The following is a 17,088-nucleotide window of genomic DNA, read 5'->3' on the forward strand; positions in this document are numbered from 1 at the left end:
TTCAGCACCCCGCGATACTCCCCTCTCCCCCCCGCACTGGGCAGCGCCAGGGCAGATCCTTGGTGGGCTAGGAAGGACCCAATGCTCCCAGTCACTAGGCTGCCAGTGGGAGATGGGCAGCTCTCTAGGGCACAGCTGGGCCAGCCCTACAGGCTGTGACCGGCTCATCCCCTGTGCTACAGGGCTCAGCCCAGTCGAGTTTCCAGGGGCCAGAACTCACAAAGCAGCCAGCATTGCAGGACTCACCTCTGCAAGGAGCTGGATTTTACCCGTCAGGTCTGTGCAAGCCCCAGCCTTCGGAGCAGTGCGTGTATCACGGGTAATTGGCTGTGGGAGGGATGGAGACAGACCTGCTTGCTGGGCCTGGGACCTGCCAACAAGCCAGCGCTTAGTCACCACCTATTAATGCATAAGGAAACCTCAGCACCTGAGTGGAGTGAAGCTGCCTGGTAGCTTGGTTGGGGCGTTCCACTGAGCCACACACCTGGCATGGACACAGGAGCTCCGGCGGGGGGAAGCATCCTGGGCTGTAACCACCTGACAAGGGGGTCAGGACTCCTGGGCTCCATTCACAGCTCTAGAAGGGGTGGGGGGGAGGAATCTAGTGGGTAGAGAAAAGGACCAGGAGTCAAATCTCCTTGGTTCAGTTCATCTTTGGCACTGACTTGCTGTGACCAGGTCACTTCACCTCTGTGCCTTCATTTCCACATCTGTAGAATGGGGAAACAGAGGCAGAGAGTGGTGAAATAAGGGACGCATTAATGCTTGCTCTGAGTGCTGGCACTCATGGAAGATGCCGAGACAAGGCAAAGGCCGTTGCCACAGATTCCTTCACGGCTATTTTAAATAGAAATCGGCATTGAGGCTCATAATATTGACAAACAGTAAACCCTGCCATCTGCTTCTCACTCCTGGGGAGAGTTTCAAAGTAAACTCTGCAGGCTCCTGCTGCTGAGGTGTATTCATTTATTTTACATCCGATCACAATAGCGCAATGGTTTGCATATAAAGAAAAGTAACATTTCAAAGTGGGGGAGAGCTAGTGTGCCCAAGCAGAGAAATGTTAATTGACAATATACACAGAGAGGAACAGGCTCTTCTCAGAGCTGGGAGTCCCAGCAGGAAGACAAGTTCTATAAAACCCAACTAGTCTATATCCCTGCTCTCTTCCAACTCAGTGCACTTTGCAGAAGCTGCACATCAAGCCTCCTTGGCCTGCTCTTTTAGAAAGAAGGTTTCAAGTACAGCAGAGACCTGGGAATTCATAGGTGGACAAAACTCCTTGTTCTCTTTACACAAATAAGAGTTTTAGGAAGCAGCTTGGAAAGGGGGCTGCAGCAGTACCTGGTTTCCTGCTCACCCTTCAGCAGAAGGGGAACAAACAAAAATACACAGTTAAAAATGACAAGACAAATCCAGAACAGACATTGCAAATATGAAGGTTTTCGAGAGATGCAGCTGCTTTGTACAGGCACGGGAGCAGGCTGCCGACTGTGTCCCCCCGTGAGGCACGGGCTGTCTTGGGGCTATGGCAATTCCAGTAGGATTTGGAACGCTCCCTGGAAGGGTATAAAGGTAGATCCCTGGCCTTGTGCTGCTCAGCAGTATTCAGAGTCCTGAAGTCAGGCTCCCAAACAATCACGAGATTGCTTCACAAGGCATGAGATTTTACAGCGTGGGTCATTTTCTTTCCACACGCCAGTCACATTTTGGGTTAGAAATTCACTTTACAAAGAAGTGGCAGTGAGCAATCTGGGATTGCAGCCGCTGGGCCTTGAACATGCCAATACGTCATAGGAGTGGGCAGCAGAGTTACTGCCAACACACCACTGGGAAGTGATCCTACTTCAGGGCGTAAGCCAGTCCCCGACTGACTGGGTGGGGAGCGGAGCACGGCGTGACACCAGAGCCGATGGCCCAGGAGTCCCACCTACGCTGGCAATTCCGCTCTTCCTTTGAAGAAGGCTTAAAAAGGTGCTAGAAGCCTACAGAAGATGGCTTGTTTATTTGAGCTGGATTTTTTTTACAAAACACGTCCGTCCCACTTTAACCCAGATCCACGCCAATGCTGCCCAGTCTTTACATTACAACATTATTAAAAAAAAAAATCAAACTGGAACAAAATGTATAAGCTTAAAAATCCCTTTAAAAACGCCTCCGCTCATTCTGTACAGTATTCTACACCCTGGGCTCTGCACTTCCTGGGTAGCTATTTCTATAGACCTGGCTGTGGAAGATCCAGCTGGTTTTACCTTTAAATACTGAGTGTTTGCTCTTTTCCAGACCTCACTAGTGACATAAATTAGTGGCATCAATAAGAAAATATTTTGTGGCTTCATAAATAGCGTTCAGTCTCTCCCCGCCCAGCTGCGGGTCCCCAGAGGCGGCTCTGTCCATTACATGTGTCTCTTCATGTGCAGCGCCAGGTGGTCCGACCTGGAGAAGGCCCGCTCGCACAGGTGGCACTGGAAGGGCCGGTGGCCAGTGTGTTTGCGGTAGTGACGGGTCAGCTCGTCCGAGCGGGCGAACTTCCAGCCGCAGCCATCCCAGTTGCAGTGGTAGGGCTTCTCCCCTGGGCAGAGACCAGAACAGCGTTAGCCTGCCAGCCCGGGCACTGCCCTGCCTAGGAGCCTGCTCCCAACCCCCCTGGGCAGAGACCAGAACAGCATTAGCCCGCCAGCCCGGGCACTGCCCTGCCTAGGAGCCTGCTCCCAACCCCCCTGGGCAGAGACCAGAACAGCATTAGCCCGCCAGCCCGGGCACTGCCCTGCCTAGGAGCCTGCTCCCAACCCCCCTGGGCAGAGACCAGAACAGCGTTAGCCCGCCAGCCCGGGCACTGCCCTGCCTAGGAGCCTGCTCCCAACCCCCCTGGGCTTTCCAGCAGCCGCTCCATCTCCTTGGCTGCAAACAAGGCCCGGTGCACGCAGCCGGGCGCCGCCAGCTGCAACCGCAGCCAAGGGGGCACCGGTTCCCCGGCCCGTCCCCTCCTCAGTTTAAGGGACACAACTTTGGCTCTTTCACCCACCACTATCGCGTCCCCCCCCTCCCCAGAGCCCGCTCCTGCCCTCCCCCAAGTACTGTCCGTCCCCCGGGCCCGCTCCTGCAAAATCTCCCCAGCCGCGCCTCGTGCAGCCCAGTGGGAGTAACTCCGCTGCGGGGAGGAATCCGACGGCGGGGGTCGGGCCCAGCCCCTCTACGCTGCCAGCTTCCCGTCCTCTTCCCTCTGTCCCAGGGCTCCTGCGGGGCTTGGGAACTCCCACAGCCCCCCAAGGAGTGACTCGCCCCTGCCCCTGCCCCGCGGTGCGCCCCAGGAGGCGGGGAGAGGGCAGGGGCCCCCCGAGCGCCGCGGGCCCCTAGCAGGGCCAGCCTTACCGGTGTGTGTCCGCATATGCGCCTTCAGGTGCGAGCTCTTGGTGTACGTCTTGCCGCAGCCCGGGTATTCACAGTTGTGGGTGGCCGTGCGCTTCCTGGCCCAGGACCGCCGGCCCCTCTTGGGCTTGCAGTCCTCGGGGGGCGCCCCGGCGGGGAAGTAATCCAGCACGGGCGAGTTGGGGGGCGTCACCAGCATCCTGTGCAGGCCGGGGTGCGCCTTCAGCGGCTCCCGGAACACGCTGAAGTGTCCATGGAACTGGGCCGGCCCGTGGGCCGCGAAGTGGGCCGGATAGTGCTGCGGGGGCAGCGGGTAGTGTTGGGGGCCCAGGTGCGGGTGCAGGTCGCCCAGCAGGGGGCACTCCCCCGCCGGCCCCATCTCCTCGGGGGGCCCCACCCTGGCGTGGGGGAAGCCGGGGTGTGGGGGGTAGAGCTGCTCGTGCGGGGGCATCATGAGGGGCTTGTGGTCCATGGCGCCTGGCCCCAGGCACTCGCCCCCCATGCCCAGCATACAGGCCTGCTCCTCCGGCTGCTCCTTCTTGATCCGGGCCCCCGCCTGCGGCGCCCGGTGGTCGGGGGGCAGCGGCCGGGCCATGGCCGGGTGGCCCAGCCCGCCGGGGACCCGCAGCTCCGTGTACTCCCGCCGCTGCAGCTCGCAGGGGCCCGGCAGGTCGGCGGTGAGCAGCTCGGCCATGTAGCTGCGGCTGTCGGGGTAGGGGGCCCCGAACTTGTTGCCGGGCGGGTAGGAGCCGTCGCCTTCGGTGCAGCAGCTCTCCGGGGTGTCGGGCAGGGGGTAGGCGGGGCCCGCCTGCTGCGGGCTGCTGGTGTGGGCCAGGATGAAATCCAAGTCCACGAACTTGCCCAGGTCGTCCTCCTCCCTCTTGATCCCGGCGGGGCCGCCCTCCATGGCGGCGAAGCGGGGCTGCAGGGCGGGGAGACGGGGAGTCAGGGGCCGGGCGCCCCAGAACCGGAGGAGACGCTCATCCCCAAACCAGCAGAACGGGTTGCGCTCGCTGGCGAGGAGCCCCCGGAAGGGCAGGGCAGGGCGCGCCTGGCGCACCAGTGACCCCGGGCTCCCTGGAGCGGGGTCAGCTGGAGCCACCGCCCCCCCCCGGGGGTGCTGGGCCACCCAGGGTCCCCCCATCCGCTGCCTCGTGGGAGCCCAGCTCCTGACCGCAAACCCGCCCAGCGCCCAAAGGAGTGACGGACTCCCATGCCCGGCCGCGCCCCCTCCCCGCCGCCAGCGCACCTGACAGCCGCCCCCCCCCGCCCCGCAGCGGGCCCCGGCCACCCCCCCGCCCCAGCCCGGCCGCCCCCCCGCCCCAGCCCGGCCGCCCCCCCGCATTCTGCACAACCCTGGAGTTGCTGGAGACCCTACAAAAACTTCCCTGGCGCCGCCCCCAACCCTGCGGGGAGTGGCGGTACCTTGGTCCCTACAGACTCTCCCCCCCACCCGGCGCCCCCCGGCGGGCGGCGCCCCCCGGCTGGCAGCGCCCCCCGGCACCTACGTGGAGCAGCGGAGCCCGCTTCTCCTCCACGGGCAGCAGGCTGGCGAAGGAGGCGATGGGCGGCAGCGCCGCTTCCCCCACGGCCCCGGCCATAGCGCGCTGGGCTCCGGGCAGGCGAGGGGGCTCCCTCCCGGGCGGCTGGGCGCTCTCCCGGACAGCCCAGGTCTAGCGCAGCCCGGCCCGCTCCCCAGCTGTTAACATCCCCAGCGCGCCCGGATTGGCCCGCCCCTGCTTGGATATTCACAGCCCTCCGCCGCCGATTGGCCAGAGCGGCGGCGGGCCCCCCCCCCGGTCCTTAGGCCCCGCCCTCTGGATGTGCCCCGAGCCGGGTGCTGGAAGGCGCACCGAGCCGGGCACCCGGTGGGGCGGGGGAGACCCGGGGCGGCCCCGGGCTGCGGTGCTGGGCTCCTGCCCCCCCCGCCCCGTCTTCTCCCTCGGTCCGCGCCCCGGGCCCGCTCGCCCGGCGGGCTGAGCCCGCGGCGGGAGCGGCGGAGCCGGGAGGAAAGTTGCTCCCCGGCGGGGGGCCCGCGCGGGGTTCAGGGCTCGCTGTGGGTCCCCGGGGGTGTGGAGCGCAGCGTGGCCAGCGCAGTGCCGGTGACTGTCCGGAGTCCCTGCCCTGGTGAGGCCCCACTGCACCCGGGGGCCCTGTGCCCGCCCTGGGGCCTCCCCAGGCTGAGAGCCGCCCGAGTGTAGACCCAGGGCCCGAGTCCCCAGCGCAGCAGGGTCTGCAGCTGGTGGCCCAGGACAGCCTGGCCGGGTGCTGCTGGCGGGCGGCGTTTCTCTCCCTCGGGAAGAAAACACCCCCAGCCAGGCACCTGACAGCCCAGAGAGGGGGGACTGCAGGGCAGCAGGGAAACCTCGGGCTACCTGTGAAGCCAGGAGCAGGTCACACGGAGCCCTGAAGAGACCTCCAGCCAATACAGAGCGGCCAGCTTGCGAGGACTGGCCCAGCCAAGCCATCGCTGGGAAGACACAGCCTCCCACACCTTCCTCTCTTGGCTTGAGCTGGGCTGGCCTCCCTCCAGCCAATACCAGGAATGGCTTTTTGACTGTTGAGCTTGCCTAGAAGCGATAAGGTTTATCTCCCCAAGCCTCTCCCGCTCTGGGGCTTTCCATCTCTCCCTACCTTTCGAAGAACTTGGGGTTGAGCCCTCTGCTATTCCGGAGCCAGAAGACTCTTTAGACAGTAATAATGAAGCTACCCACACAGGTAAATGCTCACAGAGCTTCCCTGCTCCGGACCCTAAGCTACCCTACCAGTTGCTTTCCGCACTTGCCTTTAATTATCAGGGTGGAGCACTGCAATAAATGAGTGCAGGAATCCAAAGGGAAAACAACTATGCAAGTCTTTCCCCTTTTACCAAGAACGCCTGGACTCATTTCCAAAGCACGCACTGGCCTGGACATCAGCGGGCTGCTTGTTATTTCAGAATCCTGTTTTGTTATCCAGACTGAATTCCACCCGCTGGGCTAAAAGCTGGAAAGTCCTTCTCTGTCGAGCAGCAGCTTTGGCATTGGAAGGCCACGCGTGCCCGGCGTGGGCGGCTCTCCTGACCCGCCTGGCTGCTAAGCCTGTCAGCCTGAAGTCTCCTTTGTGCAGGACACTGATATGGTGGCCGCTGCTGCCCCAAGAGCTTACAGAGAACAAGACAAAATGTCCTGGAGCCAGAGGAAAGAGCAGCCTCTCCTTACCCTTGGGTTGCCCTCTTTTCCCTCCATTTGAATAGCTCGGGGATTTTCAAACTGGGGCTCAGGACCCCTCAGAGGGTCAGGAGGTTATGGCCTGGGGGGCTGTGAGCTGTCAGCCTCCACCCTGAACCCCCCTTCGCCTCCAGCATTTATAACCCAGTTAAATATAAAAAAAGTGTTTGCAATCGGTAAGGAGGGTGGCACTCAGCGGCTTGCTGTGTGAAAGGGGTCACCAGGACCAAAGTTTGAGAGCCCCTGGAATAGACTCAGCCCTGCGATATTGGCTCATTTTCAGAGGGAGAGAAAGAGCCGCCGGATGGGACTCACGTCTGTTGCCGGGGGTCTTGGCCTGTGGAGTGGTTCCCAGGTGGTTGGTATTCGTCCTGCTGGCGCGCGTTGAGAGGCCCCGCTTGAGACCAGGGCCCCGCCTGAGACCAGGGCCTCCCCTGAGACCAGGCCCTGCTGTGCTAGGTGCTGGAGAGCCCCAAATGCAGCCTCCGAGAGCCCCCTTATCGTTTGGACAGGAAGCTTTATCCCCATGGCACAGCTGGGGACGGGGTCAGTGACTCCCCTGCTGTCACACCAGGAGTCCGTGAGAGCCGGGACTCGGAACCGAGCAGGCTTGTCCAAGGCCTCCACCCCTAGAGAGAGACCAGCCTCCCTTTACATTCCTCTCACAGACCCAATGTAGTGGGCGCTGTGACTTGTGAGTGAGAAGGAGCGGGTGGGGCCCGGCTGGAGATCAGCTCAGGTCCCAGCACAGGGGGGCCCCTGCGAGTCCCTGAAGTAGGTGCTGCCCTACTGTGTGTGGGTTTCAGATGGGCCCAGCTGGGCAGGAGAGATGTAACCAGCCCTCTCTTTACAGAAGCCCAAGAGCTGCATTTGGGAAACAAGAATTATCTCTCCAGCCACTAAAACAGGCTGTAAAGAAGGGGGCATTAGACAAGATCAAACAGCAGCAAAGCAAACAGGACAGTAAAGTGGAGGGATGAATGAGGCGGTGGGGGGAGGAGAAGAAAGGGTTAAAGATTAGCTCTGCTCCTGGCAAACCTGGAAGAGCAGCTGGCAGAGGAAAGCTGGGGGCTGCTGCACAGAGGGGCGCTGGCATCGGTGGGCACTACGTCTAGCACCCGGCTGGTGCCAGGGGCCGGGCAGTGCCCGGGCGCTTGGCGAGAGACAGACCTCGTTTACAAGTGAACGAGGCAAAGGAGGCCTCAGCCCCATCTGGCGTGCCAGGAAAGTGAGGCACAAGGAAGTTCAGTGACTTGCCCAAGGTCGCCTGGGAAGTCTGTGGCATAGTTGGGGACTGGTGCCAGCCCATGACCCACCACAGTGACTTAGCCTCACACCTGGCTCCCTTGCCAGGGCGTGGCCCCTTCAGGAGTCCTTTACCCCCTGGGCCCCAGGGTGGAAAGTGGGGCAGCCCCACTAGGCCCCTGTGCCCCATTCCCTGCAGCAAGCGTTTGGGCTACAAATACTGCTGCCCAAGGGGCCACGTTCACCATCTCCCATGGGGCTAGAACCAACCGGCCCCTTGGGCTTGTTTTCTGCTAAGAAGGAGGAACTGGGGAGCCCCGAGTGGCAGCAAGGTTGGGAACTGCCCCAGCATCTGCCTTGGCCTTGGTGGGATGGGGACCTGAGGCAGGGAAGCCGCTGCCCTAGGGAAAGATGCTCTGTTCTAATAGGACTGATCCAGGGTGGGGTAAGACTAAGAGCATCAAACACGTCCCCAGTCCTGGGCCAGCCCAGCAGCACCTGGTGTCAGGGAAAGCTCCTGCCCACAAGAGGGATCCACCATCTTCCACAAAGGGGGAGACACACCAGGACTCCTCCAACTGCTTGAACCAGAGGCAGAAAGGTGGCTGCAAACACCCATGGCTTTGGGGTTGGCTGAGAGTCTCTGGGGGTGGCTCGATAAGCTAGTTATGGGGATGGATGGAGGGGTGGATAGACAGAGAGCCTCTGCTGGCGGAGATCTCTCCCCTCCATGTATGGGGGTGAAGGGATGGGTGGATCGGACAGACAGACTGGTGGTGGGGAGCTCCTTCTTCCATGTATGGGGATGGACGGGCAGACTGATGGCAGGGAGGGGATGGACGGACAGACGGAGGAAGGATGGACGGACGGACTGGTGGGGAGGGGGTGGACGGACAGACGGGCGGTAGGGAGGGCATGAAGGGATGGACGGACCGATGGAGGGTGGATGGACAGACAGGCGACGGGGAGGGGATGGAGGGATGGACGGACAGACTGAAGAGGGATGGGCAGACAGATGGAGGGTGGATGGAGGGACAGATGGAGGAGAGGGGGTGGACGGACAGACGGAGGGATGGACGGACAGGCTGGCAGCGGGAGGGATGGAGGGTGGACGGACAGACGGAGGGATGGACAGACAGACGGAGGAGAGGGGCTGGATGGACAGACAGAGGGATGGACGGACAGGCTGGCGGCGGGGAGCTCCCCACCCTCGGAGCTGAGACGCCCCCTCCTCCCGCCGCTCCCCCGGGAGCTGTGCCCGATCCCCGGGGAGCCCTGGGTTAAGTCCCGGGGCCCCGCAGCCCGGCCCGCCGCAGAGCAAAGCGGAACTCCAGGGAGATTCAGCCCAGCCCGGAGCCGCCGGCTCTTATCGGCTCCCGGCAGCTTTCCCCCCGCTGCCGGGACAAACACAATGTTATCAGGCCAGGCGAGATTCGCTCGCTGCGGCTTCCAGCGCGGGGCCCCCCGGCTGCGCCCTCCGCCGGGCCGCTGGACTGCGGGGGGCGCCCCAGGAACCGGCCCCGCGGCCAGGTGCCGGGCCGCCCGCCCCAGCGGGTTCGCGGCCGGGGGCTGGGCGATCACAGCCTTCGCTATGCCCGGGCACAGACTTCAACCCACCCCGGGCAGGCCGCGCGAGGGACGCCCCGCCAGCCACTCCCCAGTGCCGCCGGCGGGACTCCCGGCCACTGGAACCCCGGCTGCCCTTCACCCTGCGCGGGGAGCCGCCCCGCGCGCCGGGGCTGGTTTATTTATGTTGATCTCAAGGCCTTTTCTCCTCGGTGGCTTTTAGATTTGTTGTTAATGGACAGGAAATTCCCGGGAGGGACCGATGTGAACAAATCTTGTCCCGCTCCTAACTGGGGAGGGGCGGGGGCCGGTGCCTGCCCTCCAAGAGCCTTTGCCAGGAGAGAAGCCCTCAGAGGCCGGTTCTTCTGGGCAGCCCCCTCCCCTGCAAACAAGGTGTTCAGGGGGCTCCTGGGGACCCGCAGCCCCGCAAGCAGCGCTATCAGCGGTATTTAACGTTTTCTTAATTAAATGAAGAAATACCCAGCCATGATCTTGTTCATAATCATTAGCATTTATACCTAATGTTGCATCTTCTCCGCCTGTGGCAAAGGGTCATTTACCCAACTCCCTTGTGAGGGGTCCAAAGCATCCATAAGAATTGACACCAGGAATATCAGGCCCAGATATCCTTCCTTCTCCGCCTCCTAGGGCTCAGACCCTCAGGGTTATTTTCTAGGACTAAGAAGAGCCATTGCTCTTTGCAAGGAAAACTTAACACAAGAGAAACTAGTGCACAGATTCTCCTCCTATGCACACACTCAGACACACAACAGCCTGTCACACACACACACACTTTAAATTTAGCTCATTTCAAGGAGGCTTCATTGGTGTGACAAGGATGGAAGTGTTGCCCATGCACAAACTCACTCACACAACTGTGCACATCAATGCACACTCACGCATGCCCGCGCACACACAGAGATGTGTCCTCCCCTCTAGGCTGCCTGCTCCCCTGGGGGCAGGTCTGCTTTGATCTCTGTCTGGCCCGGCTTGCACAAGTTCTGCCCTCTTCTCTCAGGCTGGAGGCCGGCTTGTTGTGGGGCTCTCTCGGCCCTTCGCCTTTCTCTTTTATACCCACTATTTTTAACTCTGCCTACGCAAATCCCAGATCCGGAATGAGCAGCGGCCCAGGGCCAAGGGGAAATGGACTTGGTGCAAATTTCCTGCCCTTTTTACCTCTCTTCCTCTATTACACGCTAACGACAACGTTTTTTTCCCCACTTAACTTTCACTGTTACAGGAACCCTGAAAGCAGCAGGCTGTGTGCGAGCAGGCAGGAGGGCCCAGGCGGCACTGATGGACAGGAGGTTACGCCAGCCATGCCAGGTTTTGATGGCTCAAGGGGACCAGTGGATGTTTTACATGGGTGAGACCAGGGCCCTGCTGGGAGAAGCAGGGGGGAGTGGACATTCTCAGCTGCAACAGGTACAGCCAACCTCCTCACTACCACGCCCTCAAACACCCAGCAACATGCACACGCAGCCGCCCCACACATGGCCTCCCAGGCCCAAGGACGCTCGCAAGGCCATCGCCCGGGAATGCACACAGGAACATGCTCAGGCTCACGCCTGTGAACAGAAACATACATGCTGGCCTGCAAACACATTGCCTCCTCGCACATTCCTCGTACATTCAGACCCCCCCCGTGAAGGCTGGTCTGACACGTGCCAAGGGACACGCAGGGTTCAGAAATGATTAGCATTGCAGCCGGGCACGATCCAAGCATCCCTGGGCTGGGAGCTGCACAGACGGAGTGAGGGACAGGGTCCGACCTAGCTGTCCCAGCGGAGCCCGGGTTTGTCACGGTGACACCTGAAAGGGTTTGAGGGAAAATGGGACAGGCGCCCTGTTCTGTTTCTCTATGATGAACAGCATTGCCAGCCCCAAGTGTTCAAAAATCATGAGATCAGCTTTAAAACCATGAGATGATGTCAGAGTGGTGGGTTTGGTTTCTTTTTATTGGCCTTCTGCTTTTGGAGCTTCTAGGGTGCATGGGGGTCACATTTTGAGGCTTTCTCCACAGCCACAAGGGCTAGAAGCGTACTTTTCCTTTAAGACTGAAGGCTGAAATCATCACGTGCCCACGTGACTCCAGGACCTGGGGCTTGAAGGAAACCAATAATTATCACGTGACTCATGACAAAATCATGAGAGTTGGCACCGCTGGAGGAACAGAAAAGGCTGGAAAGAGGGGGGATTTTCCCAGCTTTTCCCCCAACCTCGTGATCTGGTCTCCCCTGGTTTTGCTGGGGGGTTCAGAGGGATATACTGGGCACTCTTTCATCCCGCCCCTGAACGTATGTGTGTGGGGAAGGGTTGGGAACCTTTAACAAAGCTGCTCTTTCTCCCAGATGTTTATTAGGTGTTATAGTTAAAGAGGAGTTACCAAAAACAAAGTGTTTTAAACAGTCCGACTAACGTGCCAGTCCCCTCTCCGCTGTTCAGTCGCGTGTCCCTTGTGTTATTTATAACTTGACTCTTTCTCCAGTTACCATAGTGTCTTCCAGGGTAGATAAGACCTGATTTGTAATGTAAAAAACAAGCCGAAAAGAAGACTCGCCAAATTAACACCAAACCTATTGCCCCTTCCAGGCCTCCTTCCTATGGGAACAAAAAGGGGAACAGCCCAGTTCCTCAAAGGTATTTAGGCTCCTAAACTCCAAAACCCGGTTTAGGTGCCTTTCGCTTCAGGGCACAGTGCACATCCCATCCCTTCTTGCAAGGGTTTGCCGAGGGGCTTGGAGAGCTGCCTGTTTGCTTTGGGGAATGTCTTTGTGATTTTCAAATAGTGGGTGTGATACTGGGCAACACAGACAGGCCCTGTGATGCTGCATTGGCTGCATTTAGAAAAGTAATATCTAGCCAAGGGTATGCAGCGTGTTGTGGCCGTGTCAGTCCCAGGACATCAGCAGGACAAGGGGGTGCGGGGAGGGGCCATATCTTTTATTGGACCAGCTTTGGTTGGGGAGAGAGACCAGCTTTCAAGCTTCCGCAGCTTCTGCAGTCAAGAGTTCTCTGTACTATAAACAACAGTGAAATTCAGCCCTGTGCAGTCAGTGAGGGCTCATCTGCATGTGGAAATGGACCAGAACAGCTAATGCAGAATAAGTCATTTGATCCAGGAATGATTGGTGTGCTTCCAAAAAGGATAATGATTCTGGAATAACATCACTTTTATTCTGGAATAGCGTGTCCACACAGAGATCTATTCCGAAGAGCTGTTCTGGTCAGTTTCCCCATGTAGACAAACCCTCATGTGTTATTAACGCCCATGCAGCAGTGCCTGTGTCCTGTGCTGACTCTGAAACATGATAGGAAGAGTTAGACGCTGTTGCACAAAGACATTCTGTGGGTAGGAGCTTTGAGCTGATGGGATTTTTTGTAACCCTGCATCTCCTTATTTGTCATTGTATTATAAACACTGTGTCAAATCGGTGTGCGCGCAGGCTGTGTGTAGCATACAGACAATTAAAGAAATCACCCAACACACTAATGGTACATCAGAACCATATGCACACCCACACAGAACACCCATACAATCAGCCCCATGCAACATGGTGCTACTGATGGTAATGAAAGACAACAGACACATAACACATTTGGATACCCTGTAGCGACACACTGCATACAGACAGACACGCAATCCACACATTTATCCACACACAGCGTCCACCAGACACAGGGCAACACTCAGCCTCACAAAAGCACACTGAAATTTGAAAGGTCCGTTCTTGGGAGCAAGCTGCTTTCATGTGGCTTTACATAAAGCTTTCTCATTGTGTTCCAGGAAGTGGCATTTAATTATCCAGCTTTCATATTAGTAAATAGGCTTGCGACACATCACAAAAGGAACTTTTTTCCTAAAGTCTGCTCATGTACTGCCCTGATTAGCTACTCTCCTGGGGACGCCAGTTCCAAAATAGACCCGCTTACTTGTTAGAAATAATAAAAGGGGGATAAATTAGGAATAGAGATAATCTGATTTCAAGCCCAATTCCTCCTTTTGTTCTGTGCCTCCCGCAGCTACAGGGTTCGGAGTGGAGGTTTGTTTCTTATTGGCACTCGCCTCCTTTGGAAATGACCTTCTCTGATGAAACAGTTTGTGACGTGAGTTCATCAGGACGGCGTCTCTGCAGGGACTTTGGGGAGAGGACCTCAGAGTGCTCCATTCCTCGAACTAGGCTTCACTGGATCATCCATATAAACCATATGCATCCGTTTGCTAATTAGCACCTTTCTTTGCAGGGAATAACTGAGGGGCTTTGGTTTCACACTGGTTCACATTCTGAGCTCCCCCCTCACACACACTCTGGATTTACACTGGGGTGAGTGAAAGCAGGATCTGGCCTACTGGGTGCAAAGGAGTTAGGAAGCAGGTGTAAACAGCAAACCCAATGAGCAGTCAGCGGGGAAGGGCGGTCCGCCACCACCCTACCCTTCCCACCCGGGCAGAGTGAGCACAAAAGGCCAGCACAGGAGCACGGCGGCCTGGGACGCCCACCCGGCACTGGTGAAAGTGACCACACAGAGTGCAGGGCAGTGGCACATCGGGCCGTGGGTGTGCAAAGCCAGCGGCGTCTCGCCACATTCAGCCTGGTGGCAACACCCAGAGACCAGTGGCCGTGGCCTCTCACTCCAGGATTTACAGCCGCCTGAGCGAGAGTAGAACTGGGCTCCGCGGAGCCACACGGGGCATGATTTGGGCCCTAATTATTTCCCCAAAGCAGCCTCAGGAGCCAGTGTGGTTTTTCAGAGAATCTTCCCTCCCCCTGCTTTCCTCTAGTAGCCAGAGAGCGGAGCGGTGTGTGTTTGGGTTGTGTGTGTCTTCCAACCGCAACAAATATTTCATTCAATTTCTCTAACCCCCTTGGCTGTGGTATTTAAACAGCAGGCGTGGTCCTGGCACTCCTCGCCAAAACCAACACTCGCTTCAGACCAGATAACCCTGCAAGCAAACAAGCCACCGAGGCCATGCCAAGCTGCAGCGGAAACCTGATGGGGCAGCTGCCAGGGGGCAAAGAGGGGCAGAATCCACCTGAGCCTGCCTGGGGATGGGATTGGGGGAGAGTGACCAGATAGCAAGTGTGACAAATTGGGACCTGTTTTTTGGGGGGGAAAGGGGGAAATTGGGACACTTCTTTTGTGGGGGTACAGTTGCTTATGTAAGACCAAGCCCCTAATATCGGGACTGTCAAGATACCGTAGACCAGGGCCCGAGAGGAGGCAGAAGCAGAACAGGGACATAACTGGGTGCTGGACAAGGCAGTTGAAGAGCTGGTGTGTTTTCAAGAGCTCCTCAAAGCAAGTGTTGCAAAACAAAAAGTGAAAATGAAACCTCATTGTCGGTGTGGAGGAGTCTGGCGTTTCGGGCAGAACTTTATTGTGATTGTTAATAATCATTTCTTATTAACTAGCGCTGGTTGACATGTTTTGGTCAAAAAGTTGGAGGCTTTTTACTTTGAAAATGGCTTTTCCATCACGCCAACCGTTGTTGATTTTTGCATTTTGTTTGAATTTGTGTGTTTTTTTCCATGACAATTTTCAAAATGAATATTTGTGTTTCGTTAAAAAAAATGTCGTTTTAGGTTTTATATTTCAAGGTGTTTCTGTTCTCTGCCCCCTCCCTCCTTTGTTTCTCCTTGTTTTGATTCCCACCCACCCCCTCCCCCGAAAAAGAGCAGGGGAATAAAAGGGAGAAAAAGTGGAGAAACCATCTTCCAACACCTGGGTTTTTTTAAAGTCCAATCTGCAACTAAACACATTTTACTTTATTTCGTTTCAAGCTTTTGTAATCAAAGAAATGAAAAGCCCGGGGACAGAAGCTGAGTGAGATGGCAGCCATGACATTCTTTTTAAATTGGTCACAGAAATGGAATTCTATTTTGGACCAAACGGCTTAATGATGATGACCAATCAGTGTGTCCCATGCGTTTGTGGTCACGCCCAGAGCGCCCCCCCGCTGTACATGGCGAGACACTGCCTGCCCCGATGAGCTCACAGTCTAAGGACGGACAGACAGCCAAACAGGCCAGAGAAGAGGGATTCTCTATCCCAGCCACCCAGACAGCCCAGCAGAAGCAGGAGGTGAAGGTGAAGAGCAGCAGGGCTCTGCAGGTGAAGTCACTTTCAGAGCTTTCCATTGCAACCTGGAAGCAATGGTGCAAAGCAGGTAGCTGAGATCAAATCAAGGTATTGCCAGTCCCCAGCATGGCCACACGCCCCACACAGATCGCTCGCTCTGAACACAGATTTTTTTCTTTTTGATCAAGTTCAAAACCTGTGTGCCTCAAATGATGTCACTGAGGCACATTGCCAGCAGAGCGTGAAGTGTATTGGGGGATATTTATAAACCCTGCCAGGCTTGTTCCTTCCCAGGTGTTTGCAGAAGTTGCACCTACCGTCACCAAGTTAAACACCCGGCACAGATTAGATCTGGGGAGTCCCAGACCATGCAAACAAGACGCTTGGCTGGAGCAAATCTCCCAGGACCACTCCTGAGTCAGGGGAGTTAGAGAAAGTGGAAACAGGTTCCTTATCTGGATGTTATCTCTGTCCTGTCCCGAAGCTCTCTTGAGCTTTCTCTGGGGGTTAAAGGAAGAGGCAGGTTTCCAGGAAGAGTATTAACACCGGCATTCCTGGCATTTTCACACTGACGGATCCCAGGGGCACTATGGCCAATGCTGGTGAGCTCACAATACTCAGTGTTTGCATAAAGCCCCAGAGATAAGTGATGTAGGTGAGAATCTTGGCTTTCATTGTTTTCCAAAAGTAACTTTCCAGGCCTTATAGCTGTGGAGAAAAGCTTCCAAACATGACTCATGTGTGAGCCAACAGGTCAGAGAGCAGCAGACAGAAAGAATAGATAGTCTTTACAAAATCTCATGATTTTGAGGCTAATCTCAGGATTTCTGACCATTTGGGGTTGGTGGTACTGCCTGGGACCAATGCTACGCTCAGCGAGGAATGCAGCCCCCGCCCCAGGGATGAATGTGGTTGCTTTTTCACAGTCCCAGGCAAACCCATAGAACAGCTGTAAGAGACCTACCCACTTCAGGGGAGGTGGTAGGTGAATGGTCTAAACTGCAACCTGGCCAGGCTGCTGGGACTGACGCCGCTTCTCTGGTAGGAGTGATTTCATGGGGATGATCTCGCATTGGCACCTAGAGCCACGGCACACAGAGTATAGTCATGGTGCCTCGGCTCAGGTCCTCAGCTCAGGGAAATCAATGTGGCCCCATTGGAGACAACTAAGCTACACCAATGTACAGCAGCTGAGGATCTGTCCCAGTCCATTATACTGTATTTTTGACTCTCTGTGTTTTTAATTATTGTTAGAGTGTTTCTATCACAAATAAACAAGTCATGGTCCTTATCTGACCCCATCACTTCAGCATGTGAGCACCTCACAATCTTCAGTGTATTTATCCTCACTCAGGTTTCAGAGTAGCAGCCGTGTTAGTCTGTATTCGCAAAAAGAAAAGGAGTACTTGTGGCACCTTAGAGACTAACCAATGTATGTGAGCATGAGCTTTCATGAGCTACAGCTCACTTCATCGGATGCATTCCATTCATCAGAATGCATCCGATGAAGTGAGCTGTAGCTCACAAAAGCTTATGCTCAAATAAGTTGGTTAGCCTCTAAGGTGCCACAAGTCCTCCTTTTCTTTATCCTCACTCACTGAGTCCTGTGAAGCAGGGT

The 17,088-nt window shown here is 57.0% G+C and overlaps 1 protein-coding gene and 1 long non-coding RNA gene across 3 annotated transcripts; one reads left to right on the forward strand and one right to left on the reverse strand.

Moving 5' to 3' along the window:
• Window positions 1–949: 949 nt before the first annotated feature.
• On the reverse strand, window positions 950–5,879 carry LOC140916375 (uncharacterized). Of its 2 annotated transcripts, none has more exons than XM_073357960.2 (3): window positions 5,745–5,879; window positions 3,373–4,291; window positions 950–2,572 (listed from the first exon to the last, which is right to left on the reverse strand). In XM_073357960.2, exons 1-3 carry the CDS (start codon window positions 5,835–5,837, stop codon window positions 2,397–2,399), a joined length of 1,188 nt encoding a protein of 395 aa, XP_073214061.1. In that variant the 5' UTR covers window positions 5,838–5,879; the 3' UTR covers window positions 950–2,396. The 2 variants fall into 2 exon arrangements, with proteins under 2 accessions (XP_073214061.1, XP_073214060.1); XM_073357959.2 differs by lacking the exon at window positions 5,745–5,879 and adding an exon at window positions 4,878–5,141.
• Window positions 5,302–16,856, forward strand: LOC140916376 (uncharacterized). Its single transcript, XR_012160515.2, has 3 exons — window positions 5,302–6,087; window positions 10,630–10,814; window positions 13,413–16,856. It is a non-coding gene; the product is annotated as an uncharacterized LOC140916376 (long non-coding RNA).
• The last annotated feature ends 232 nt before the right edge of the window (window positions 16,857–17,088 follow it).

The sequence above is a fragment of the Lepidochelys kempii genome, chromosome 8 (assembly GCF_965140285.1).
Source record: "Lepidochelys kempii isolate rLepKem1 chromosome 8, rLepKem1.hap1, whole genome shotgun sequence".
In the NCBI taxonomy this organism is placed as follows: domain Eukaryota; kingdom Metazoa; phylum Chordata; order Testudines; family Cheloniidae; genus Lepidochelys; species Lepidochelys kempii.

Coding starts and splice junctions, on each gene's coding strand:
- LOC140916375 (XM_073357960.2), bottom strand. CDS start 5,837: ATGGCTTGGCTGGGCCAGTCCTCGCAAGCTGGCCGCTCTGTATTGGCT. Junction 4,292..5,744: donor ACCTGCTCCTGGCTTCACAG/GTAGCCCGAGGT, acceptor CCCGCCCTGCAG/CCCCGCTTCGCCGCCATGGA. Junction 2,573..3,372: donor GCATATGCGGACACACACCG/GTAAGGCTGGCC, acceptor GTCTCTGCCCAG/GGGAGAAGCCCTACCACTGC.